This window comes from Nycticebus coucang, chromosome 12 (assembly GCF_027406575.1).
Source record: "Nycticebus coucang isolate mNycCou1 chromosome 12, mNycCou1.pri, whole genome shotgun sequence".
NCBI classification, from domain to species: Eukaryota; Metazoa; Chordata; class Mammalia; order Primates; family Lorisidae; genus Nycticebus; species Nycticebus coucang.
Window position 1 is genome coordinate 41,303,338 of NC_069791.1, and position 26,566 is coordinate 41,329,903.

Sequence of the window (26,566 nt, forward strand, 5' to 3'; positions counted from 1 at the left end):
AAAAATGTAATGGAAATGTCAGGACTCCAGAACAGCACAGCAAGAATTCATGCAGAATATGCCATGAGGCTGCTACTCACAGTTAATAGCCACAATGTCAGGTTAGAATTAGAAAATGATCAGAAATGCAGAAGTGTTTCTCCAACAGGTTTTGAATCTGATAACATAGAGCCTGTGGCATTAGCTTGGAAGAAAAAAATGTCAATCTGAACATTTTTGCTATTTTTCTAGTACTCAAAGGATCAGATGTGACAGAAGAAATTTTTTTCTAGGCAAAGTGGTGAATAAGATTTTTTTAAGATGATTGTAAACCTCTATCTACTGAATAAGTCATGTTCCTTCAAGGATTTTTACATGGTTACGGAATATTAGAACCCAAGGAAACTTGGAGATCTAGTTCAATATTCTTCTTATACAGATAAAGAAACTCAAACTCTGAGAGTTTAAGCAGTTTACCAAGACTTCTTTTTATTTGTGGAACTGAAAAATATCCAGAACAGCAAGCCCATAGGCTTTCTATAGTAATTCTAGCAAAAACTTTTGATTTTTTTGTGTAGATATTACCAAATTCGCTTTCATAAAATCACAAGATTAGCTTGGGAATATTATTTATTAGCCTTCTAAATGTATTAACAGAAATACACAATGAAACTTGTGTAATCAGACTGGGACACTTGTTCAATTATAATCCAAAAGGACTATCAATAATAATAAATCTTAGACTTAAGGAGACATAGAAATTGTACAGATCTATTTCCTGATAGATAATTTATAGATTCACACATAGATACTAAGAGTTAACATATAGTCATGGTATTAGTGAGTTAAAATTACAACTTAAAGTTGACAAATAGTTCTTGATTTTGTTCCTCACATATGATTACACTTTGATTTTACTTATAGACAAACTTAAAAAGTCAGTGATAAGAAGTCAGTGGTGTATTGAAAGAACCATATTAATATTGTGTTTGGATACAACAAACATTACATGAAAAAGTAGCATGATTTTCTGAAAAGTATAAAGGATTATGAATCTAAATATCAAGGCTGTTTTAATTATACTCCCTGTCTCTAAGGAAATCCATCTATATTCTTGACTTAATTCCCATTCTTCTGTGGATGATTTTCAAAATGGGGTCTCTAGCTTAGATTTCTTTTTGAACTTCAGATCTGTAAATTCAGCAGTTGAAAGAACACCTCAAAGCCAACATATCCCAACCTGAATAACAAGACTTTTCTAAAATTTACATGTCACCTTTTGGCCAGAGACATCATCTTCCAGTAATTCATCAAAATGATGAACACCAAGGGAAAGAGGAGAGGCACCCAATACATGTTCTCTAGGCTTTTTAGAGTCATTCTTTTGGCCATATATATGTGCATCTACAAGAAAGTGATATTGTGGACATTAAGGGAATAGACACAGTTCATAATGCATGCCCCACAGTTGTTACCATGGCAAGACTGGAAGAGTCTACAGGTTTACTCAGCATGTTGCTGGTATTGTTGTAAACATACAAAGGCAAGATTCTTCCCAACAGGATTAACGTGCATATTGATTATATCAAGCACTCTAAAATCTAAGATAGCTTCTTTCAAAGCCCAAAGGAAAATGATCAGAAAAAAGGAAGCCCAAGAGAAAGGTGCCCAGCTTCAACTGAAGCTCCAGCCTGCTCCATTCAGAGAAGCTCACTCTGTCAGCACCAATGGAAAGGAGCCTGAGATGCTGGAACCTATTTCCTATGAATTCATGGCATAATAGGTGTAAAAAATAAAAGGCTACTGGGCGGCGCCTATGGCTCAAAGGAGTAGGGTGCTGGCCCCATGTGCCAGAGGTGGCGGGTTCAAACCTTGCCCTGGCCAAAAACTGCAAAAACAAAAATAAATAAATAAATAAATAAATAAATAAAAATAATAAAATAAAAGGCTACTATAAGATAAATACATGTAATGTACATGTCATCTAGTGTACCCCATCTTCATGAATGTCTCCATTCTCACCTACTTCTTTAAGACAGAATCCTTGACGCTGCTTTTCTTCACTGTCCCTCCCAATTCAATTCCATTATTTTTTACTCCTAAATGTTTTTCATTTTGTCCATTTCATTATACATCACCACCGCCACCTTCCTGGGGTGACCTGCCTTTCTCTGATATCTGGTCTTCTTCCATTGTTCCTAACTGGAAAGTCATCTTTTGCTTTTGCCTCCTTCACCGTATCTGTGCTTCATTCAGAAGCCAGAGTGATCTTTAACAGATGTTCAAACCATTCATTGACTTAAACTCATTTGTGGCTTCCCATTGCTCCTAGCATAAGGGCCAAAGTGTCTAACATGGTCTTGTTTAGAAGTCCTTAACATGGTCTTCTAGTTCCACCTTAACATGTCAGTTCATTTTATTCTATCATACACTCCTCCCTGGGACTCTGGGCTCCTGGGCCCTTTTCCAGTTTCTAGACGCAGTTCCTATCCCAGGACTTATTCTTATTTAAGTTCTCTCTTCTCAGGAAACACTTCTCTTACTCTTCTTCTTCTTCTTCTTTTTTTTTTTTTTTTTTGGCAGTTTTTTGGGTCAGGGCCAGATTTGAACCCACCACTTCCGTTACATGGGGCCAGTGCCCTACTCCTTGAGCCACAGGCACCGCCCATCTTAGTCTTCTTTTTTTTTTTTTTTAGAGACAGAGTCTCACTGTACCGCCCTTGGTAGAGTGCCGTGGCCTCACACGGCTCACAGCAACCTCTAACTCTTGGGCTTATGCCATTCTCTTGCCTCAGCCTCCGGAGCAGCTGGGACTACAGGTGCCTGCCACAACGCCCGGCTATTTTTTGGTTGCAGTTTGGCCGGGGCTGGGTTTGAACCCGCCACCCTCGGCATATGGGGCCGGTGCCTTACCGACTGAGCCACAGGCGCCGCCCCATCTTAGTCTTCTTTTTTAACTAATTCACTCTCACTCATCCTTTGGGTCTGGGCTCAAACATAACTTCCTCAAGGAAGACATTTCCCACTTCGAGAGAACATTTTGTTCCTTTCTTGGATGCTTTCATAGATCATGTAACTTTTATTCAGAGCTGTTATATCACCTGTTGTTTCACCATCATAATTTGGAAGTGGCTTATTACCCACGTCTAGTAGATTGCAATTCCATGAGGGGAAATTGTGTTTGTTTGTGCTATCTTCAGGGTGCCTTCACAAGGTGCCTAATATACCTCACACGAGTAAGCCATAAATATGTATTCAATAAATGAACTAGCATTCAATAAATGAATAAAAAAATTGGGTTTCAATTTCTTCATCTTTAAAAAGAGAAAAACAGTAATTGTTAGTAATAGTATTAAAGAAGTCATTCTGTGTATTAAATTACATACCATATCATAAAGTACTTTGTAAACTCTGTCATTCAGTTAGGAAATATTCATTATTAAGATGTTAACTTTTATCATATAAGTTTTGACAAGTGAATTTAAATTATTTATGCTTAATAGAAATGAAATATTTCCCATTAATTTGTGATATTTAAAATTTGGCAATGAAAGAATCCAAAAATACTAAACTCTCTTAAAAATGCAATTACAATGAAAAGGATGATGATGATAAGAATTATTGGTAGCATTTATTGAATGCTCTCATAAGTACTTAATCTTATTTATTTCAGACAAGAATTCTAGAAGGTACATCATGTTATTACTCCCCGTTTTATAGTTAGGGAATCCTGTCCAAGGTCATTCAATAAGCGGCAGAACAAAATATATCAAATTTTAAAGTGTATGTTGTCAAATGTGAAATTTGGAAGCAACTCAAGAAACTCTCCAAAAGTGCACAAAGGCAAGACACGTATCTCTGGGTTTATGTAATTCTGCTTTCTTCACTCTAAGGTTTCACTCTTCTTTGAAAGGAAATATTGAATTTTCTACAATTTTTCTTTCCATTTCCATATTTATTTATTTATAATTGTATTAATATTTTTCATGGCCTTTCATCTAAAAGGAAGAAGTTATACTCTTCTTTTCTTGGATGAAATTTCCACTTACACTCTTGTCCCAGACTATTGGTTGCTGGGACCATCTCACTTTGCCACTTTGCTTCTCTCTCTGTTTTCTAATCTTCCTTTTATGTATCCTTCTTTCAGTTTGTAAATATACTTGAACCTTCTTTATTTAAGCAAGCCTATAAGCTCCAAACCTCAATAATCTTTCTCTGACATCCTCTAACTTTAGTTATCATCTTGCTTTTATCAGAAATTCTAGTCCAAGAGGAACCATTTATTTCTCTCCTTTTCCTCTTCAGGAACTTGAAGTATAGCATCTGACTTTACTAATAAAATATAATCTAACCAGGCATGGGGTTAGATTATATTTTCATGCTTGTAACTCCAGGACTTTAGGAGGTTGAGGTGGGAGGACTGATTTAGGCCAGGAGTTCGACCAGCCTGGACAACATAACAAGACCCCATTTCTACCAAAAAAAAAAAAAAGAGAGAGAGAGAAAAAAGAGAGAAGGAGGGAAGGAAGGAAGGAAGGAAAGAAGGAAGGAAGGAAGGAAGGAAGGAAGGAAGGAAGGAAGGAAGGAAGGAAGGAAGGAAGGAAGGAAGGAAGGAAGGAAGGAAGGAAGGCAGGCAATGAGGCAGGAGAATCCCTTGAGCCAAGAGTTTGAAGCTATGGTGAGCTACTAATCATGTCACTACATTCAAACTCGGGTGACATAAAAGACCCTATCTCTAAAAATAAAATAAAATAAATTAAAAAATATAATCCATCAGTCAACTTCTGGTTCCATATCCAAAGGATTGAAATTATTATGTCAAAGATGTACCTGCACTCCCATGTTCATTTCAACAATATTTACAACAGCCAAGATATAGAGGCAACCTGCAACAATCAAGGGATAAAGGGATAAAGAAGATGTGCTATATCTTTATATCATGAAAGACTATTCAGCCTTTTAAAGGAAAGAAATTCACTGCATGGTGACCACAGCTAGTACTAGGGTACTGTATAATTCAAAATTAAAATAGAATAAATTTTTAACGTTCTTACTACAGAAAAGTCAATTGGCAAAGTAACAGATGCTAATTAGCTTGATTTTATCTTTCTTCAGTACATGCATAGACTAAAAGATCATGTTGCATTCCATAAATATATGCAATTATTATTTGTCAATGTAATAAGTACATTTAAAAACTTCTTTCACTAATACTATCAGTGACTGCCGTATTTCCATATTTACTGATCCAGTTGTAGACCTAATTCTATTTAGTGATCCAGTTTCAGACCTAATTCTCTTCTATTCTATCCTTCTTTAAAGTCTTTCAAAATCTTTTCCAGGAATTCTATAATGATATGTCACCCTTTTCTAGATCTCCTACAACCTTTAGTCACTTTTTACTAATATTCCACTCCTGGTTTTTCTTGCTCTGTATTGCCCTTACAATGTTGCTCTTCCCCAGGGTATAATCTCTGAGCCCTCTCTCTACTTCCTCTACACATATTGTACATACTTCATCTACATCTACCCTATACAGGGTACCTCTCACACATCTTTTACTTCTGTGGCTTTCATCACTGCCTTAAAGCCAACCATCCCCATGTTAGTTTTCAATTCTTGCTTTCTCCACTAAGCTTCCGAGCCGTCTACAGAACCGTCTACATCTCCTCCTACGTGTCCTACAGGTTTTTTAAAATGCAACATGTCCAAAAATATTCATAGAACTCTTCAAACTTCACTACCCAAATTTGCTCTTTCATCTAATACTCGTTTTGGTTAATAATGTAATTATCTATTTTGGGGGGGGGGTCCCAAATCACAAAGCTCAAAGACTTCCTTCTCTTCGTTATTTGTTACTTTCCCGTGAAATAGCTCTCAAATCTGCTGTGTGGGTCTCTACTGCTGCTGAATTTAATAGTCCTAGACCATTTTTCAAATGGATTATTTGAATATCTGTTATGTATCTAACATCCTGGCTCTCATTTTCTTTGTTCTTCAATCTATCCTTCACATCAATGCCAAAATTATCCTTTTATAACATAAATCTGATTATATGACTCCCATTCATAACAAAATTTTCATAGGTTTCCATAGCAAGTTCACAGAACCTAGCTGGCTCCCCAGATCCAAAACAACCTAAATCAAACCACCCTTTCCAAACTTGACTCCAGTCTGATTCACTTCGAATATTATATTAAATTACTCAGCATTCTCTGATCATTCATAATCATGCACAAACCAGTCTTCCTTCTTGACGTGTCATTTCTCTCCTGCCTCACTCAAAAATTTTTTATTAGTATTTCAAGTCATAATTTAATTTCTTTGTGTGGTGTTTCTCACTTTCTCTGGAAGAATTTGTCTCTTTCTCTGGGGGCCTCATGTAGTAGTTAACATTTCTTCTGATTACAGTACAGAACACATGGTATGATGGCGTCTAGTTTGAGTTTCTCCCTATAAATTTTGTGTTCTTTAGAGATAGTCACTGTGGCTTATTCTTTTATCTCTTTGATTCAGTACATACCAATTTCTCTGTACACATATTTTTGCTCAATAAATACATAGAAAAGATACACCACCATTCATTGCTTAATTATTCAGTCAAATGTGGAAGCTTTAACTGCCTCCCTATGCCATATTTCATTCTTTCTATTTACGATGCTAGTCAAAAACGGCCTTAATATAACTCACATATATAATGAAGAATACGGTGCTTTGGGGCAAACATTCTTGTGAAACATTTTTCCAAGGAAACTGATTTGAGGTACTGCCTGTTAAAATATTGCTTTTATTCCTGCAAAACAATAATTTTATATCATGTGGGATGGCAAGTTCTGGTACCTTGTCAAACTTTTATTTAAGCTTCTGATGTAATCTTCTGATGCCAATTCAGAGTTGCTATTTTTAAATGGATCCTTTCCTTGAACTGACTTTTAATTCCTTGGGTAATTTCCGTTTATTATTAGCAGTTGAATAGTTGTGCCTGTACCTCAGGGGTCAGGAAAAGAACAACCATCTGCCAAGAACCACAGCCCTTAGCCCTTGGTCTCTGTTGTTCTGACAGCACCACCTTCTCTAATGGAAGTATCAGTACCCAGGGGCACTCTGCTGGCATTCAGGAGTGGAAATATTAGCACCCTGTGGCCCGAACTAGGTAAATTAAATTTCATCATGACTCTTGCTAAAAATAAACTAAAAGAAGAGGGTGAATCTTCAGACAGGACTAATAAAACAGCGATATTAAAAACTCTTTAAACTGGAAATGGAGCACACCAGTTCTCAAGAGGTTAAGCTTTTAAAAAGATATATTATTCAAAAGAGGGAAAATATAGATCTCTGAAGAACTCACTATGACAACTCAATAAGCACATACTGTTTGTTCTCAGTAAAGTCAGCTTTTGAATTTAGAGGAGTTGAAAGGTTCATTTCTGGAAACAGCTTGTCCTCAAGTTTTTTAATAGTTCACTTAAGCTGAGAGTGGGAGTCACAGGATGAGTACAATGGAAATACTCCAGTCTTTTCAGTGACCTTAATTGGTGCATGATAAGGAACTTACCAGCATGCAAATAAATCAAGATTTAATTAAGTTTGCTGAATAAAGCCTAGTAAACAGCCATGTACTTTGAAACCAGTCCCTATAACCTCAAAAATCTGATTACTGAGAATAAAAGAAATTACACCGTGAACTAGACACATCTGAACATGAGGAGATAGTTAAATACTGCTACATACATATACTTTTTTAAAAAACTGCTTTAGAATAGTCAATATCTTTATTATGTAAATCTGTGGTCCCAACCCCAGGTTCATGGACAGGTCTGTTATGAATAGGTCCCCATAACAGGAGGTGATGGGAGGGAAAGTGAAAGAAGTTCATCTGTAGTATTTATAGTCGCTCTCCAACTCTTACAACACTGCCTGAGCTCCTCCTCCTGTCACATTAGCCATGGCACTAAATTCTCATAGGAGCAGAAACCCTAATGTAAATTGTGGATGGGAGGGATATAGGTTATGCGCTCCTTATGAGAATCTAATGCCTGATGATCTGACGTGAAGCTGAGGTGGTGATGCTGGTGCTGGGGAGTGGCTGCAAATACAGATAATCATTAGCAGAGATATTATGGTCTCTCTGAACAGAGACTATAATAAATTAATTGCTTGTAGACTCATCTCAGAACCCACCTAGCCCCCAGTCTGTGGAAAAAGTGTCTTCCATGAAGTCAGTCCCTGATGCCAAAAAAGTTGGGGGCCACTGATGTAAAAAGCTTAGAATATAGTAGGGAGGCTGTAAAAACCACTGTGGTTAAGACTGCAGGTTCTCATGAATGCATGGCTGGCACTCCCAGTTCTTTAAATTACTAGATTACCTGGGACAACCTAACCTCTACTGTAAGCCTCAGGCTTCCCATATGCAAAATTGGAATAACAATAGTATTTTCCTTATGGACATTAACATGCGATAATCCTAGGGGACACTAAGCACAAATTTGATGGGTACACTTAACATATCACGTGAGGCAAATATATTTTCAAGATCTGTTTAGATAAAGAAAACTAACTATAGGCAGAATTATATTTAGTTATTAGGGATCTGAGACTATTGAGGTTTATCTAGCTAATCTCTTCATTTTATAAATGAGCAAATGAAGCATTCTTACAATCTTCATTCTATGAAAGATTTTTTTTTGTAAGAAAAGGCACTTTAAGGTTTAGAAAATTGTCCCTTAAATAACAATTCTTTAAAGATGTTATGTAGATCCATAGATTTTTGCCTTCACATTTATTTTCTAAATAATTTTAAATAGCTGTATTGAGATGTAATTGACCCCATTTAAAGTGTACAAGTCAAAGTTTTTTTTTTTTTTAACATGTTCTCAGATTTGTGCAAAAATAACCACAAAAGGAAGCCTATACCCATGAACAGTCATTCTTCAATTCCCCTCCATCTGCCTTAGCCCTAGGCTGCAGCTCATTATTCTGTGCTGGTCTGCCTCTCCCGCACTCTTCATGTGAATGGAATTATACAACGCATGGGCTTTTGCAACTGGCTTCTTTCAGATAGCACAGTGTTTTCAAAGTTCATCCATACTGTATCATTCATCACTATTCACTTGTTTTCATTTCCAAAGAAACATTATATTACATGGATATACCACATTTTATTTACCCATTCATTAGCTGATTGAAATTTGGGTTGTTTTTACTTTTTGGTGATTATGAGTAATTCTGCTATGAATAATTGTGCATGAATTTTGAATGGGCACTTTTTTGTTCTTCATAAGTATACACATAAGAGTGAAATTGTTGGGTCATGTGGTACCTCTGTGTTCAACATTTAAGAAACCATTGTTCTGTTTTTCCAGTGGTTTCCCTATTTTTTCATTCCCATTTGTGATCTATGAGGCTTCCAGTTTCTCCACATCCTAACCAATGCTTTTTATATTTTGTCCTTTTCGGGTACAGCCAATCCTAATGAACATGAAATAATATCAAGAGGTTTTCATTTGTATTTGCCTAATGGCTAATAATGTTGAGTGCCTTTTCATGGGCTTATTACACATTGATATTTTTTCTTTGGAGAAATTCCTATTCAAATCCTTTACTCATTTTAAATTTGGGCCATTTTTCTTTCTGTTGTTGAGTGTTACGAGTCCTTATGTAGCAGGAGCCCAACACAGACAAAAACCCTCAGGCACAGGTTGGAAGAGGAGTGGCTTTATTTACCAGCTGGAAGACTCAGTGGACTAGCAGCCCCCAAACAGAGCCCACTGACTCATTATCTGGCCTTCCTTTTATACAACCGTTGGGTTTGTGTGCACGTGAGAATCTCATGATTCAGGGAAAGTCAAGCTGGCACAGGCCCTTGGTGCAAGGCTGCCCATCCTCAAAGACAAAAGAAGGTCAAGGAGGTTACCAGTTTATTAGGTAGTTTCAACATCATCCTCTGAAGGGCATTTAGATAGCAGGAACATCTGCTGCAGTGGGGGTTGTAATTAGTAGCTTACTTATCGCGGACTGCCTGGACAATGCCTGCACAGAGTGACTGGGGCAGAGTCTACCTCTGCTTCTCTCCCTTGCCTCACTTATACAGTTTGGATACAATTTCCTTGTCTGATCAATAATTTGGCAATGTTTTCTCTTATTCCGTCAATTTATTTTTAAAGAATTCCTATGGTTTATTCAGCTCCATGTTGAATATGAAAATCTAAGCTATAAAGCAGCATTCTTTCATTCATATATCTTTTGAACTTTGAGAAAGTGACAATATAATGTTAACAGTATTTTGAGGACTATGAATCCTGAAATAAAGATGGCACATGTTTTCATTACTTCAGCCTTTGGAAGACATTTGAAATAATACCTGTATAAAATTGCATTATTGGGTGTGTTCTCTTTCTTTCTTGCAGACAGTGTTTCACTGGGATGAAAACTTTCGGAGGTATCAATTTTTTTTTTTTTTTGAGACAGAGTCTCACTCTGTTACTCTTGGTAGAGAGCCGTGTGGCATAGCTCATGGCAACTTCAAACTCCTGGGCTTAAGCAATTCTCTAGCCTCAGCCTCCCAAGTAGCTGGACTACAGGTGCCCACCACAATGTCCGGCTATTTTTAGAGACAAGGTCTCGCTCTGCCTCAGGCTAGTCTCAAACCTGTGAGTTTAGGCAATCCACTTGCCTCAGCCTCCCAAGTGCTGGGATTACAGGCGTGAGCCACCAGTCTATTCAAGAGGTATCAATTTTATTTATTTATATTTCAAATTAATATTAGGGTACAAATTTTTAGGTGACATTGTTCTCACTTCCGGGGTAAAGTTCCAGTTGTAAAAGAGCCCCTCACCCAGGGGGCGTGTTATACACCCTCACAATGTGCACATTAGGTGAGATTTATCAGTTGTTATAGTCACACTTCGAACTATTAGTTAAACAACTCAAGAATGACAAACTAATAATTGTGCTAATAGTCTAAGTTTTTCTTCAGTAAAAAACAACAAGAATGTAGTATATTAAAAGCCCTCCACCCTGTCCCACTTAGGCGCTTTAGAAGTTTCACAAAGGACACGTAAATAAATCTAAATAAGTCCATTTGAAAGTTGTGTCCTCCCTTTCCCACCTTTCTCCTTCCCTCAGTCCTTGAGAGCTGATAGGGTACAGATCTGAATTTCACATTTTTTGCCTGGCTCTAGACACTACAGACTTTATTCATGGTGTCAGTAAGCTGATGCTGTCAAGACAGACTTACAATTCCTTTCCTTGGCTTTGAATATAAAAGGGAAGTTAAGGAAGAGGTGAGTTTTCTGAACCAGAGGCAGCTATCAGTTATTCCCGCATGCTTCTCCTTAACCAGAAAATATCATCAGCCCCTCCCCGGGTGCTCTAGGCATTTTATTGTTGAGAGAAGATCTGGAGAACACATAAGGATACATTTTTCTTTTATTTGTATCATCATTATCATATTAATTTTACACCTACTATACACAGGATATTTTACTAAACTTTGCATATTTCCATAGGAAAAGAAATGTTCTCTACTTTTAAGAACTGTATGAACTGTAACAAATTTGGAATTTTAATTTTTCCTTATCCATTTATTTATTTTGTTATTTTATTATTTATTCTGTAAGAACTAGGCTTTTCAAGAAACTATGGACATGAGTTATACTATAAATTTAATGTAAGAGGCATGATTATAGCTTAGACTTGTTTAAAATTTATATTCATAGCTTACATTTATCTAAAATTAACATCCAAATTATTGAAATTGAGAACAAACAGAATAGCTGTTGAATTCTAATAATTACATGCTCCTATATTTTTACTCTTCTTCTCAATCCGTAATACGCCACGCTTGTTGTGCAATTCTTACCTGGAAGTTAAAAGTCCAAGTGCCTCCAAAGGGTCAGAAAACGTCCATTTTCTCAAAATCACATGCATTTCTGAAACAGTCCTTTCATCCCATCCAGGTGCACTACCCAGGACCAATGGAAGGGAGCAGTTTTCATTATTGCAGTAGTAGCGATAAAACCACAAGTACCTTCTCTTTTCTTCAGAGAGTCTGAAAAATGGGATTGGAAACGAATTTACTGCAGTTTGCTACACTAATAAATGTTGTTGTAAGTACACACTACAAAACCTTAGTGTAGTTCTTTAAATTTTATTTTAGTTTATTTTGGAAAACAAGCCTTTTATCTCCTTAGGACTTTTGATAGGTTATGTCATCAGTTTATTTATCACTGACTTTATTCATTTGTAGAAAAAATATGTCCAGTTCTGATCATTCACATTTATTTTTCTTCGCACTTTTCACTTTTTAAAATGTGTCATTTTTTTTTTGTTTTCTTAATGTATTTCACATTTGTCATAAACCTTCCATGGAAAAATTCTTATTAATCGTGGTTGCCTAATATTGATGACTTATCATAGAACTGATGCAGAAAAAACAGATTGTGTATTTTCATATAAACAGGAGCGATTAAGGCATAGCACCATTTTGACTGGCAACATGTCGGTCTCCTTTAAGGCAGAGCAAATTCTATTTAGAGCAGAGATAACCATTTACTTTCTTAACTTTTCTTTGCAAATCAACTTACATCCAAGTGGGTCTGTGAAGAAATGGTATATTTTAATGGTGATATTTTTTCATTTCAGAGTAGGTTTCATCAGAGTTCAGAAAACTCCTGTTAACTTCAATAACAAATATTTCTATGCATCCCTGGATTATGTTTTTAAATTCACACGTTCACTGGCAGTTTGGAGTGAAAATGTCAGTGAGGTTAGTTTCTTCGATGCTCCAGTACTTCCCTCTGGAAGAGGGGCCTGAAAAAGAAGATCTAAATCTAGGACCAGGGTCTCGACTTTCTGATGACTTATGTTTTGCTTACTCTCCAGCAGAACTATTTGGAGCCACAATTCAATTGGAGAACAACGTCTCTCACGTGACAATGGCTTTTGAACACTTTCTTCCAAACTGACACTGTGATTATATAGCTTAAATCAGCTCAAACCTCAGAGAAGGCTATTGAGAAATATTAAAATATCTTAAAGGCCAATGTTTCTCTACAATTACTTAAGAAATCATCTTTCATGAAATGAAAAGATTGGATTCTTTTCCTATGTTTTCCTACCCCCTTTCCCACCAAAAGACTCTCAGAAAATATCCATAATAAAATTACTAAAGCAACTTTGTTCTGATTAAATCCCAACTTTTTCCAATACTGAACTACGCTTTTCTTTTACTTTTTATGTTGAAACATATTTACGTAAAAGGAAAGGTACAGATTCAGTTCAATAAATTCTGACAAACGCACACAGTGCATAACAACCACACACCTGTCAAGATGTTAAACAGCATTTTTTGCATCATCAGAGGTAAACACTGGTATGATTTTTTTTCACTTTATGTCAATATTACCATTTTGAGAACCTACTGTGAATGAAATCATACAATACTCCTTAATTAATAGCTTCAATGGAATGTTTAAGAAATGCTCATAATGTTGAGTGTCAGTAGTCCATACCTTTTAATCAATGAATATTATTACTTTGTATGACTATAACCCGATTTGCAATCCATTCTCCTATTTGATGGATGTTTAGGTTGTTCCCTTTTGGAGAGAATTATGAATAAAGGTGCTACAAACATTTGTATGCAAGTTTTTGTATGGATGTATTTCTCGTTTGTCCTAGGAAATACTGCAGAGAGGGATAGGACTGAGTTATATGTTAGTTGTTGACCTTTAGAAGAAACTGAAAGTATTTTCCGAAGTAGTCGTAAAATTTTACATTATTACCTGCAGAATATGACAGTTCTATTTGCACCACATTCTTGCCCACTCTTGATTTTAGTTATCTTTATAATATTATCCATTCTAATTTATATCGTGGTATATCATTGTGGTTCTAATTTATATTTATCTAATGTCCAGGTAATAATTAACATACTATTTTCTTACATCTTATTCTTTGAAATGTTTGCTGAAGTCTTTCCCCGAACTTTTTAGTTAGATTGCTTGGATTTATTTGTGAGATTTTGCACACATTCTGTATACAAAAATTTTGTCATCTAAACGTTTTGTACAATATTTGTCTCAGAATGTGGCTTGCCTATTCATCTTCTTAATGGTGCCTTTTGAAGAATAGTCTTAAATTTTGATTTTGTCTAATTTATAAATATTTTATTAGTTAATTGCTTTCCCTTTTTGTCTAAGAAAACTTTGGGCATCCTCACACCAATTCTCTTGTTTTCTTCTGAAATCTGCATAGTTTTAGATTTCGTATCTAGAACGATAGACCACGCTACCTTCATTTTTATACAAGTGGTATGAAGTAGGCAGTTATTTCTTTCCTTTCTTTTTTCATAAAGACACCCATTTGTCCATTTGCCGAAAATACCTTTTTTATTTATTGCTTTGACACCTTTGTTAAAAATACATTGAACACACAAATGGGGTTTTAGGCTCTTTATTCTATTTCATTTTAATATTTGCCTGTCCTAAGGCCAATACCACACTATTCTAATTGTTGAAAATTTATAGTACATAAATTCATATAAGTCATGAAATCAGATTTTGAGTTTCTCTTTCATGATTGCTTTAGATATAACTATTCTAGATCCTTTGAATTTCCACATAAATATTGAAATTAGCTTTTCAATTTCTACACAAACGTGCTGGAGCTTTCATTGGGATTGCATTTTGTTTATGTATTAGTTTGGGATAATTGTCACCTTAACAACAGGAGACTTCCAATCAGTGAATATAGTATATCCTTCCAGTTTTTTAGGTTTTCTTTAATTTCTCTTAGCAAAATTTTTTACTTTTTAGTGTAGAGGTTGTGATATAGTAAATAAAATTTTTAAATAAAAATTATTTTCTAATTTTTACTAGAAGAGAATTATAATTTGCATATTGATCTCAAATGCTATGACCTTTACATAAGCATTTTATATGAAAATAGTTTTATTTCTACTTTTCAATTTTCATCTTTTTAAAATTTCTGTTCCTTCACATAGTACACTGGCTAGTACTTCTACCACAGCATTAAAGATAAATGTTTAGAGCAGATATTACAGCATGTTTCCAATCTGAGGGGAAATATATTCATTCTTACATGATTTAACATGATATTAATACTATACTTTTTCATAGATCAGTTTTTAAGGTTAAGTAAGTTCCATTCTATTTCTATGTTTGTGAGTTTTTATCATAATTGAGTGTTGAATTTTTTCAAAAATTTTTTCAAGTCTATCAAATTGATATGATTTTCCTGGAAAATTTTCTCATTCTTTTATTTTTACTCTAATTGTTTATATTGAAAATATGCACCTTAAATAACATAAAATTACATATTGCTTTTGTAATGTAGGCTGATAATTTCCGCCTTTTAATTGGAGTTTTTAGTCCTTTTACAGATAACGTCTATTGATATGGTTGGGTTTGACTCATGGTGTTGCTAGCAGTTTTCATTTGTTCAACCCATTTTGCAGACCCTTTCCCCCGTTTTCTGTCTTCTTTTGAATTGAGTATTTTTTATGGTTCTTTTTGTCTTCTTCTTGGGTTTTAAATGTATTTCTAACACTTAGGGGGTGTGGTTTTTCTACATAGTAGAATATTCTGTTTTCAGCATATTCCAGCCAACCATGAATTCATATTATTATTATTTTGTTGTTGTTGCAGTTTGGCTGGGACCGGGTTTGAACCGCCACCCTCAGTATATGGAGTCAGCACCCTACTCACTGAGCCACAGGCGCCACCCAAATTCATATTATTATTGAAGGTAAAAAACATAAAACAGTATACTTCCTTTTTTCATTTCTCATTCATTATTGACTTTATTGTAAACTTTATTGTTTATATATCATAACCCCACCAGAATATTGTGGTTCATTTTTTTTTAGTTTATTACTTTTTAAAGAAATTAATAAATGTGTAAATAAAAACATTTTTATCTACCTATTTTATATTTTTAGTGCTTTTTGTTTATTCTTACAGATGAAGTTTTATGGGTTTCCATCTTGTATCATTTTCTTCCAGCTTGAGTTACTTCTTTTAAGAATTCTTATAGTATATTTCTTATTAACTGATAATAAACTAACTAAGCAGCAGTTTTTGAAAATGTCTCCACTTGGTCTTTATTTTTGAAATGTAATTTTACTGTGAATACAAGTCTAAGTTAAAAGAGTTTATTTTCCCCTTTTAACATAGAGTATACTACTATCTTTTAGCTTGCATTGTTTATGATGGGAAGCCTGCAGTTAACATTGTACATAATTTTGTAATATTAATATTATACTTTTTCCCTATATGCAATATGTCACTTTTCTTTGCTGTTTTAAGTTTTTTATCCTTAGCTTTAGTTTTCAGTAATTTGACTATCATGCACCTAGGTGGTGCTATATGTGTTTGTGTGCTTGCTTAGGAGTTACTAAGCTTTGTGTATCTGTAGGTTTTTCTTTTAACTGAATTTAATTATTTCTTGCCTTCACTTCTCACTCCTTTGTAGTAGGTCCAATACACCTATATTATATTACTTGATGCATCACAAAGCCCTATCATTATTTTCAGTATTTTTTCTTTTTCTTTTTGACCTCAACATGGGTAATTTCTGTTGCTCTGTCTTCAAACTTGCTATTCTTTTTTCTTTTCTGCATTAAGTAATTTATAAATCCCGTTCAGTGATTTCTTTTACACAAGTATTTTGGACTCTGTGTTTTCAGTTCTTAAATTTCCATTTCTTTACTAAGACTCTTCATTTGTCTCCTCATAAACATCTTATTTAAAACATCATTAAATGTCTTTATACTACCTGAATTGATATCATTATCTGCTAATTGAAATCTCTCTAGACCTGTTTCTATTGATTACTTCCCTTGAGCCATGCCATGGTAATATTTTCCTGATCCTTCCCAATAATTTTTCCAGTTACCGATTGCATGCTAGACATTTATAATACTATGCTGTTGAGAGTCAGCATTCTGTTATCTTTTAGGTGTTAAAGCTTTCAAAGTTTTTAGTAGCCAGTTTAATTACTAGAAGATTATTTGATCTTTTTTATAATTGTGTTTATGATGTATTAGGTTAGGCCTACTATAGCCCCTAATCTAGGCCTAGAATAGACTTACTTCTAACATGCATTTTTCTGGTTTTCTTTCTTTCTTTTTTTAGACAGAGTCTCACTATGTCACCCTCAGTAGAGTGCTATGGCATCACAGCTCACAGCAAACTCCAACTCTTGGGCTTAAGCAATTCTCTTGCCTCAGCCTCCCAAGTAGCTGGGACTACAGGCACCTGCCACAATGCCCAGCTATTCTTTCATTGCAGTTGTCATTGTTCTTTAGCTCTCCTGGGCCAGGTTCGAACCCACCAGACTCGGTGCATGTGTCCAGTGCCATAACCACTGTGCTACAGCCACCAAGCCTTTCTTTATTACATGTGTACGATGTTTTGTGAGCCTTCTCCATTTCTACTGGTCAGGATTCTATATCTCCTGACATTGCACAACCTTCTGTAGTGGTTCTCCTGCAGGCTCTCAAAAATCTCTGCCTGTTTGTGGGTAGCTTAGTACTCAACTGCATATTGAATAAACTCCAATACAGATTTCTGTACCTCCCATATTGCCCATATTCCTTCTCCCCAGTATCATACTCTGCAGATTCTAGAAATCTCAACATCATTGAATTCCGATTTCTGCCTTCTTTTCTTTTTCTTTTTCACTAAATCTCAGCAAGACCTGCATACTCATCTTTGGTTCCTATGTGGGAAGAGCCAGGTGAAGAAAGCATCTTCTTGCTGAAAGCCACTTAATCATGAGGCTTGCTTTGAGCCCTGTTTGTTCAATTCCTGAAAATGGTTATTTCAAATGGATTTTTCTTCTGTCACAATTCTTTAAGTATGGGATATTAGTCTCTAGTACTAGGTACTCTTTATGCTAGAAAGAGACTTAATTTCTTTCAAAACAAATGTTTTTATATCTTCTATTCTAGGGTCTTCTTCATATTTGTAAAATATTCTTTTGCTTAACACCAAGAAGGATATTTTTTCAATTTTATTTTTTACCAATATCATAAGCACATTTTCCTCAAATTTCATTGATTCTAAACTTTCTGACTCTAATTACGTTTGATCAATTTGAAAGAAGAAATGCTTAAGTCACCTACCACATGATAAAATATGGTATTTGGAAACTAAGGTTATTCTCATTGTAACGTAAGTTTTACTACATTGAGACTGTTCTCCATCTGTTTTCACAGTCCAGAAAATAACTGTACTGTACTTAACATTAATAATTGTGTTTGGTCATCTAACTCCAATGAGACTAGCCTATATCACAAAATCTCAAGACCAGAGATGTTGGCGTGGATGCGGAGAAAAGGGAACACTTCTGCACTGCTGGTGGGAATGCAAATTAATACATTCCTTTTGGAGGGATATATGGAGAACACTCAGAGATCTAAAAATAGATCTGCCATTCAATCCTGTAATTCCTCTGCTGGGCATATACCCAGAAGACCAAAAATCACAACATAACAAAGATATTTGTACCAGAATGTTTATTGCAGCCCAATTCATAATTGCTAAGTCATGGAAAAAGCCGAAGTGCCCATCGATCCACGAATGGATTAATAAATTGTGGTATATGTATACCATGGAATACTATGCAGCCTTAAAGAAAGATGGAGACTTTACCTCTTTCATGTTTACATGGATGGAGCTGGAACATATTCTTCTTAGTAAAGTATCCCAAGAATGGAAGAAAAAATATCCAATGTACACAGCCCTACTATGAAACTAATTTGGGACTCTCACATGAAAGCTATAACCCAGCTACAACTTAACAATAGGGGGAAGTGGGAAAAGGGGGGGGTGGGTAGAGGGAGGGGAATCGGTGGGATCACACCTGTGGTGCATATTACAGGGGTATTTGCGAAACTTGGTAAATGTAGAATATAAATGTTTTGGCACAGTAACTGAGATAACGCCGGAAAGGCTATGTTAACCACTGGGATAAAAATATGTCAAATGGTTTATGAAGTGAGTGTATGATGCCCCATAATCATATCATTGTATACACTTATGATTTAATAAAAAAATTAAAAAAAAAAAAAAAAAAAAATAATTGTGTTTGGCTGGGTAAAACCGAGGAAATTGATGCTTAGTTCATGTAGGTTATTAACATAAATGGAAATGGAAATATAAAACAAGTAGAATTTCCTGGGGTTAATTTAAGCACACAAACTTCTAATATTTAAAGTAGTACTGTGATTATTACTTGTTAGTTTTGCCCTTTTTGTTTGAATTTAAAATATTTAAAATTTCAAAGCACTGCATCTCCATTATATTCAAAAAATCTCTCATATAAAATATATTAGCCTCTTCTATGTGACACCTGTGTTAACTGTAAGACCTTATAGTTTTGAGTAAGATTTAGAAAAAGCTGCTTCACCTACTTAAGATGACGATAGTCTAGTATGACTAAGGATTGTCTGTATACGTCTCACAAGGACGAGGAGAAGCTTCTATCACTTCAGTTCTTAAGGTAACTTTTTAGACCAGAAGCTATGCAGGGGAAATTCAGTCCTTATAACGTGTTTATTTTACACTTATTAGTCATCAGGAATGTAACATAGCATTGGAAACAATAAACAAGATAGCAAAAAGAGGTTCTTGGCTCTCCCAGTCCTTATGCACTAATGAGGGGGATAAGAAAGAAACACATGAAGGAGCAGGATGACTGCTGTGCTAATTAAGATAACATGAAAGGTAAATGCTAAGAGTGAAGGAGAAAGACTCCATTAGATAGGGTGATCAAAGCAGGCCTCTTTCATTTGTTATTGTTGGGGATTCATTGAGGGTACAAAGAACCAGGTTATACTGATTGCATTTGTTAGATAAGTCTCTCTGATAATTGTGTCTCTCCCCCAAAAGGTGTGGCCTTTTTAGAAGATGACTAATTTAAGTGAAAACCTAAAGGGTGAGATGATTTTGTCAAGAAAAGAGTTTAGGAAAGAGAGTTTCAGGTCGAGGGAATACCACATAAAAGGCCTTGAGATGGGAGCAGGACTAGCACATGTGAAGCCTGTGAAGGATACTGGTGTCACAAGCTTGAAGTGAAGGAGGAAAAGAGAAGCATGGGTTGAAATTAGCAGGATGGTAGCAAGGTGACTCAGAACAAAGCTCTTCAACACATTCAGGGCCCCGGGATGGGGCGGCCCAAACTGATTCCTCCTCCATAAAAATGTGCCTAATAGCTGCCCAGATGATCAGCTGAAAATCTCTGTTGAGTTCACTTCGATTCTTGGTTTCTCAGTTGACTTTCTCCCTAGTTCCAACTAATCTTCAAGTCATGTCTTCTCAGCCTCCAAAATGAGTCTCTGAAATCTAGCCACGTCCATCAATGTTCACTGCTATCTCCTTAGTTTTCACCATCACAAACTCTTGCCTAAAATGTTCCATTAACTTCCTAGCAGCAGTGTGTGCTTCTAACCTCACTTCCTCTACAATCCACTCTTCAGCTTGTAGTCAAAGGGATCCCTTGCCAAAAGACTTGTGATCACACAGTTCCCCTGTTCAAAACCTTTAAATGATTTGTCACTATTAGAATAGAATACTTTAGCATATTATATATTTCATCACAATAGAAGTTACTTTCTTAGTATTATGCTTTTGGCATGTCAATAACTAGCTCAGTGTGACCTGCGTATTACTAAGTAACAAGTACAGATGCTGCTGATTCCCTGACAGCTCTTCCTGTGATTTTGGTTTTATTCGGGGTATTACTGTGTCTCAAAGCACTCCTTAGTCTCGAATTTCATGACATTTAAACACGATTTATTTTTGGTTTTTTTTGTTCTGCCATGATACTTAAATATTGCTTTTTCCTGTTAACCAAAACTTTTTCCTATCACCTTGAAGGATGATTGAGCAATGGCTTACCAGTGTTATGTCCTGATATATATTTAATTTCTCTTTGATCTGTTATTTTGAACAGAATGATTTGTAACCTTTCTACTTTTCCTTAGTCTAAAGCTAATGGTCCTAAATGCCACCAGAAAAAATGAAAAGCATACAAAATTATTTGCTTCCTAAATATTATTAGTCATCGAACAGGCATGCTATTAGTAAATGAAAGGAGCTATGTGGAAAGGATGACTCATTCTTTGAAGTTCTAAGAGCTTCAGGTATAATTGGGGATGTCATAAACAGCAGGCAAAATTTGCTCATAAGATTTGGGTCACTTACAGTAAGGGAGATTGTTTCTGTGACAGTCTGGCAATATGTTTTAAGCACTCCTTCGGTGGTTCTTCAAGAAGCATTCTAGTCTCTTCATAATCAGGTTTCATATACTCCCACCTAGTAGCTGGAAAATCAATCTGAAATGAAGAAATGATTAACTATCAAAGGTGTCTTAAATGCATTATTAATTTAATAATCTTTATTTTAGGTTTGTAGAAACTAAAGAATTTGGTATTGAAGTATACATGTATTTAAGTGCACATGGTATTTGGACAATTATTTATACAAATGATACAGTTAGTCAGCTCTAGTGTTTTCTGAGGGAAAACAAGACAAACAATAACAATCTGTGAACTCTTCATAAAACTAAATATGTTACATTTTTGCTTAATGCTACAATAAAATTTATTCCACATTTCAGTTTTAAAAATGTCTATTAGGAAATGATGAAATTTAAAGATGATAATTATACCTTTTTCATGAAATCAGTTGGGGAGATAAAGAGTTAATCTGTATTAGCCTTATCTTTTTTTCATGAAATTTGCAATTCTGGGAATCATTTTGTGAGATGAGAGTAAAATCTTCTCTGGTAAAACTTGTTTTCCTACTATGTAACCAAATAGAATATTTTTACTTTGACTCTGTAGTTCAGATTTATAGACAGTTGTAGAACCCAGGTCTTCTTTTTTCTTGGGTCCCTAAGTTTCAAGGTACCCATGTTTCACTGACCATCTGATTCTAGTAAATTAAATAATGGTTAACAAAAATGACAGTTCCAAACTACGTAAATGAACTTTATATTTTAGTGCTTCATATATTTGCTTAAGATAATTATACTTTTTTAAACTTTAATATTTAAAAAATGCGCAGAATTTATTTTTCTTTGATGAATTGTTAGGAATCTCAGAGAAAAGTAAGGAACATTATACAGTAGACTGTGTTAACAGAAATGCAGTTTAATCTTTTGAGTTCTTATTTATTTAAAAAAGTTATAGTAATTTCATTTCATAACCTCTAAAATTTGTTGCAATTCTTGTTTTTATATAATCTTTTTTATAATAAAATAATTATTCAAAATGATTTAAAAATAAGTAATATATAAGATAAGCAAAAAGCAATATTATATTAAATTTTTTCTTTTGACAGAGAGTAAAATTGAAAGATTAATTTTAGTGCCTTAGAGGGAAGTGTATTCAGTACTTGCTGGTTACAAGTTACTCTTTACCTGCACAAGTATTTTTAAACAGTATTTAATGAGCAAGTACATTTGTTGGGACTAAGCAAATGGCAGGGTTGATGAGGAAAGCAAATATAGTGGGTGAGAATAAAGAGTTAATCGACATTGGCTTTGTGGGTTTTTTTTTGTTCTCTTTTAGAGACAGAGTCTCAATTTGTCACCCTTGGTAGAATGCTGTGGCATCACAGCTCACAGCAACCTCCAGATATTGGACTTAGGGGATTCTCTTGCCTCAGCCTCCTGAGTAGCTGGGACTACAGGTGCCCACCACAGCACCCGGCTATTTTTGTTGCACTTTGGCTGGGGCCAGGTTTGAACCTGCCACCCTCGTATACCCTTGGTATATGGGACTGGCGCCCTACTCACTGAGCCACAGATGCTGCCAGGCTTTGTGTTTATTTTATGAAATTTGCAAGTCTGGGAATAATTTTGTAGACATGGAAGTAAACTCTTCCATGGTAAAACATGTTCTCCTACTATGGTGGATGAGAATATCAAAGTATCTTGGTACATAAGTCTATAATAAATTATTTTATATATTTCTCAGAGTAAATAATTTTTATTTCTAATAAGTGAGTTCATATATCAAATTACATTTTTTCATGAATTAGGAAGCTAGATAGTTACTGATCCTTCAGCTATTTACAGAAAATATTGAAATTTCTCTAAATTGCTCTTTTTATAACTTTTTACAGAAAAAAGTACTCTGAGGTATGTATTATTGTGTTTGTTCTAGAATATTCCTGAGTATGGAATGGGAGAAAATATTTGCAGGTTATACCTCCGATAAAGGTTTAATAACCAGAATCCACAGAGAACTCAAACATATTAGCAAGAAAAGAACAAGTGATCCCATCTCAGGGCGAGCAAAGGACTTGAAGAGAAACTTCTTTAAAGAAGACAGATGCATGATCTACAGACACATGAAAAAAAGCTCATCATCCTTAATCATCAGAGAAATGCAAATCGAAACTACTTTGAGATATAACCTAACCCAAGTAAGAGTAGCCCACATAACAAAATCCCAAAACCAGAGATGTTGGCATGGATGTGGAGAAAAAGGCACACTTCTACACTGCTGGTGGGAATGCACATTAATATGTTCCTTCTGGAAGGATGTTTGGAGAATACTTAGAGATCTAAAAATAGACCTGCCATTTGATCCTGTAATTCCTTTACTAGGTATATACCCAGAAGACCAAAAATCACAATATAACAAAGACATCTGTACCAGAATGTTTATTGCAGCCCAATTCATAATTGCTATGTCATGCAAGAAGCCCAAGTACCCATCGACCCACGAATGGACTAGCAAAACCTGGTACATGTATACCATGGAATATTATACAGCCTTAAAGAAAGATGGAGACTTTACCTCTTTCATGTTTACATGGATGGAGCTGGAACATATTCTTCTTAGCAAAGTATCTCAAGAATGGAAGAAAAAGTATCCAATGTACTCAGCCCTACTATGAAGCTAATTTATAGCTTTCATATGAAGGCTATAACCCAACTATAGCACAAGACTATGGGGAAAGTGCCAAGGGAGGGGGAGGGAGGGGGGAGGTTGGGGTGGAGGGAGGGTAATAGGTGGAGCCACACCTATGGTGCATCTTAGAATGGGTACAGGCAAAACCTACTAAATGCAGAATACAAATGTCTACATACAATAACTAAGAAAATGCCATGAAGGCTATGTTGAACAGTTTGATGAGAATATTTCAGCTTGTATATGAAACCAGCACGTTGTACCCCTTGTTTGCACTAATGTACACAGCTATGATTTAACAATAATTAAAACAATTTTAAAAAATGTGATCCAAACCCCTAACCCCTAAGCATGTTCCCAAATCATATGGAATTTTGTGTAATTTTTCCTTTAGACATAAAATAAATAGGCAGCAAATTTAAACCATCCCCCAAATTGTTACCAAACAGAACATCCTGAAAAAAAAAATAAGAATATTCCTGAGTATGATGCATTATGGAAAATATAAGTAGTATCTCTTACTTTCAGAGAATTTGAGGTCTAATTTAGGAGAAAGATACACAAATTAACAACCAAAACAAAGAACAAAGAACACCTAGCGCCCCAACTGTGCTTCATTACTGTGCTTCCAATAATGGCAAATACGTGACTCTGCTTTTTCCCTCTGTGGCTGCGGCTGACCAAGCCTGGCTTTGGTCTCAAATTTATTTTTAATTAGATATTCCAGGAGATTTATTCAAATGACAACACTGCATATGCCATGATAACTATTTGCCACATGCCTGCCAAAGCCTTAAGGATACTTTCAATTTTAAGAACAAAAGAAGTTATAGAGTTTTTCCTCTGCAGTACAGGAAAATATTCAAACCTAGTCATTCTACCTTCTAATTCACACCTCCTTACACATTTGGAAATTGGCTTTTTGTGTTCCCAAGATCCATTTTGCTTCACTCTTCTTCTCATACTTCTCCGTCTACACTTGGCACAATGGTTCCCACTGTGGCTTCATGGCTTGATCCTACTTGAGGGATCTGTCATGAATGTCCTTGGTGTCCATGCCCCACAGTCATACATATAAGGTGCCCCTGGACCCAGTTTGGGTCTCTATGATTCTCTCAGCTCATTCAGAGAACTTTCACTTGTTGGGGATTATAAGTCACATACATATTAGACCCTAAGTTCTATGACAATTCAAAGGAAGGAAGGATATATTCTAAATGGGTGACAATTATGGTGAGTCTCAAGGAATGAAAAGGGATTTTCCATATGGTTCTTTTGAGGTGAGAAAAAAATAATCTGTTACATAATGACTCAAAATATAGTGTGTTCTAAGAACCTGATATCAGTGGTAAGAGTGGGTTCTCTCCCTAACACTGCTGGTAATGGAGGATAAGCATGGAATAAAATGTTGGCGAGGCTGGGGCTAGCCTAGCACTCTGGGAGGCCAGGGCAGGAGGATCCCTTGAGCTCAGGAGATTTGAGACCAGCTTGAACAAGAGTGAGATCCCATCTCTAGTAAAAATGGAAAAATTAGCTGGGCATCATGGCGGGTACCTATAGTCCCAGCTACTTGGGAGGCCGAGGCAAGAGGATCCCTTGAACCCAGAAGTTTAAGGTTGCTGCAAGCTAAGCTGATGCTACAACACTCTAGCCTGGGGCAACAGAGTGAGACTCTATCTCAAAAAAAAAAAGAAAGTTAGAGAAAGTAAAATACTGAGTGAATGAGAACTGTGGTTTAAAGAGAGTGTCCTGTTAGATAAAAGAAAAAGCTGAACATTCTGGTATTCAGACTGAGATAAATGGACCAACGAGTTACATTTAGAAATATCTGTGGGTTGAGTTATTGTAGTGATCAGAAATATAGATGTATAACATTAATTTAACAAATATCATATCTAAGGTTCTATTCTAGATGCTGGGGATCAAATATTGATTCTCACTGTCAGTAGAAGGAAATAGAATGTGGTAATACATTGATAAAAATATTATTGGATATTATGTGAACACAGAGGAAGGGCACTTAACTCTGCTTGGGCAGAGGAGGGTCTTGAAGAGAGGAGGGTGCATGGTAAAAGATGAATATCAATTATTCAGAGTCAAAGTAGGGGAGGCTGGCAGATGGTGAAGTGGAGAAGGCAGGCACATTATAGTCAGGGAGCAGTATTTGTAAATTCTCATAGGTCAAAGCAGGGCAGAGCCTGAGATTTGCAAAGCTACTGGAGCTTAAAGTGTCAAACACGAACTGGCAAGAGAAGTGATGGCAGAGAGGCCAAGCTCTGGAGCAGGGGTCCTCAAACTGCGGCCCGCGGGCCACATGAGGCGGTGTGATTGTATTTGTTCCTGTTTTGTTTTTTTACTTCAAAATAAGATATGTGCAGTGTGCATAAGAATTTGTTCATAGTTTTGGGTTTTTTTTCAAACTATAGTCTGGCCCTCCAATGGTCTGAGGGACAGTGAACTGGCCCCCTATTCAAAAAGTTTGAGGATGCCTGCACCTGGAACTTGGCCTGAATTCTCCGGATAGTGCTGAGTCATTGAAGAGTCTAAGCAAGAAAGTGACAGGTTCAGATTGAAGTTGTAGAAGGATTGCCCTTATGACTATGCAGATTTTGAGTGAGAAAACAACATACCTAAAGC

The 26,566-nt window shown here is 35.7% G+C and overlaps 1 protein-coding gene across 3 annotated transcripts in view; it reads right to left on the minus strand.

The window, feature by feature from the left end:
* The window catches only part of PIK3C2G (phosphatidylinositol-4-phosphate 3-kinase catalytic subunit type 2 gamma), a 453,317-nt gene that overhangs the window by 271,698 nt on the left and 155,053 nt on the right, over positions 1 to 26,566 (minus strand). For all 3 annotated transcript variants that reach the window (XM_053556309.1, XM_053556307.1, XM_053556308.1), the window contains 2 exons: positions 21,210 to 21,340; positions 11,840 to 12,028 (listed from right to left, as the gene is read on the minus strand). In XM_053556309.1, the coding sequence (XP_053412284.1) occupies positions 11,840 to 12,028; positions 21,210 to 21,340 (320 nt within the window). The remainder of the gene's footprint in view (positions 1 to 11,839; positions 12,029 to 21,209; positions 21,341 to 26,566) is intronic.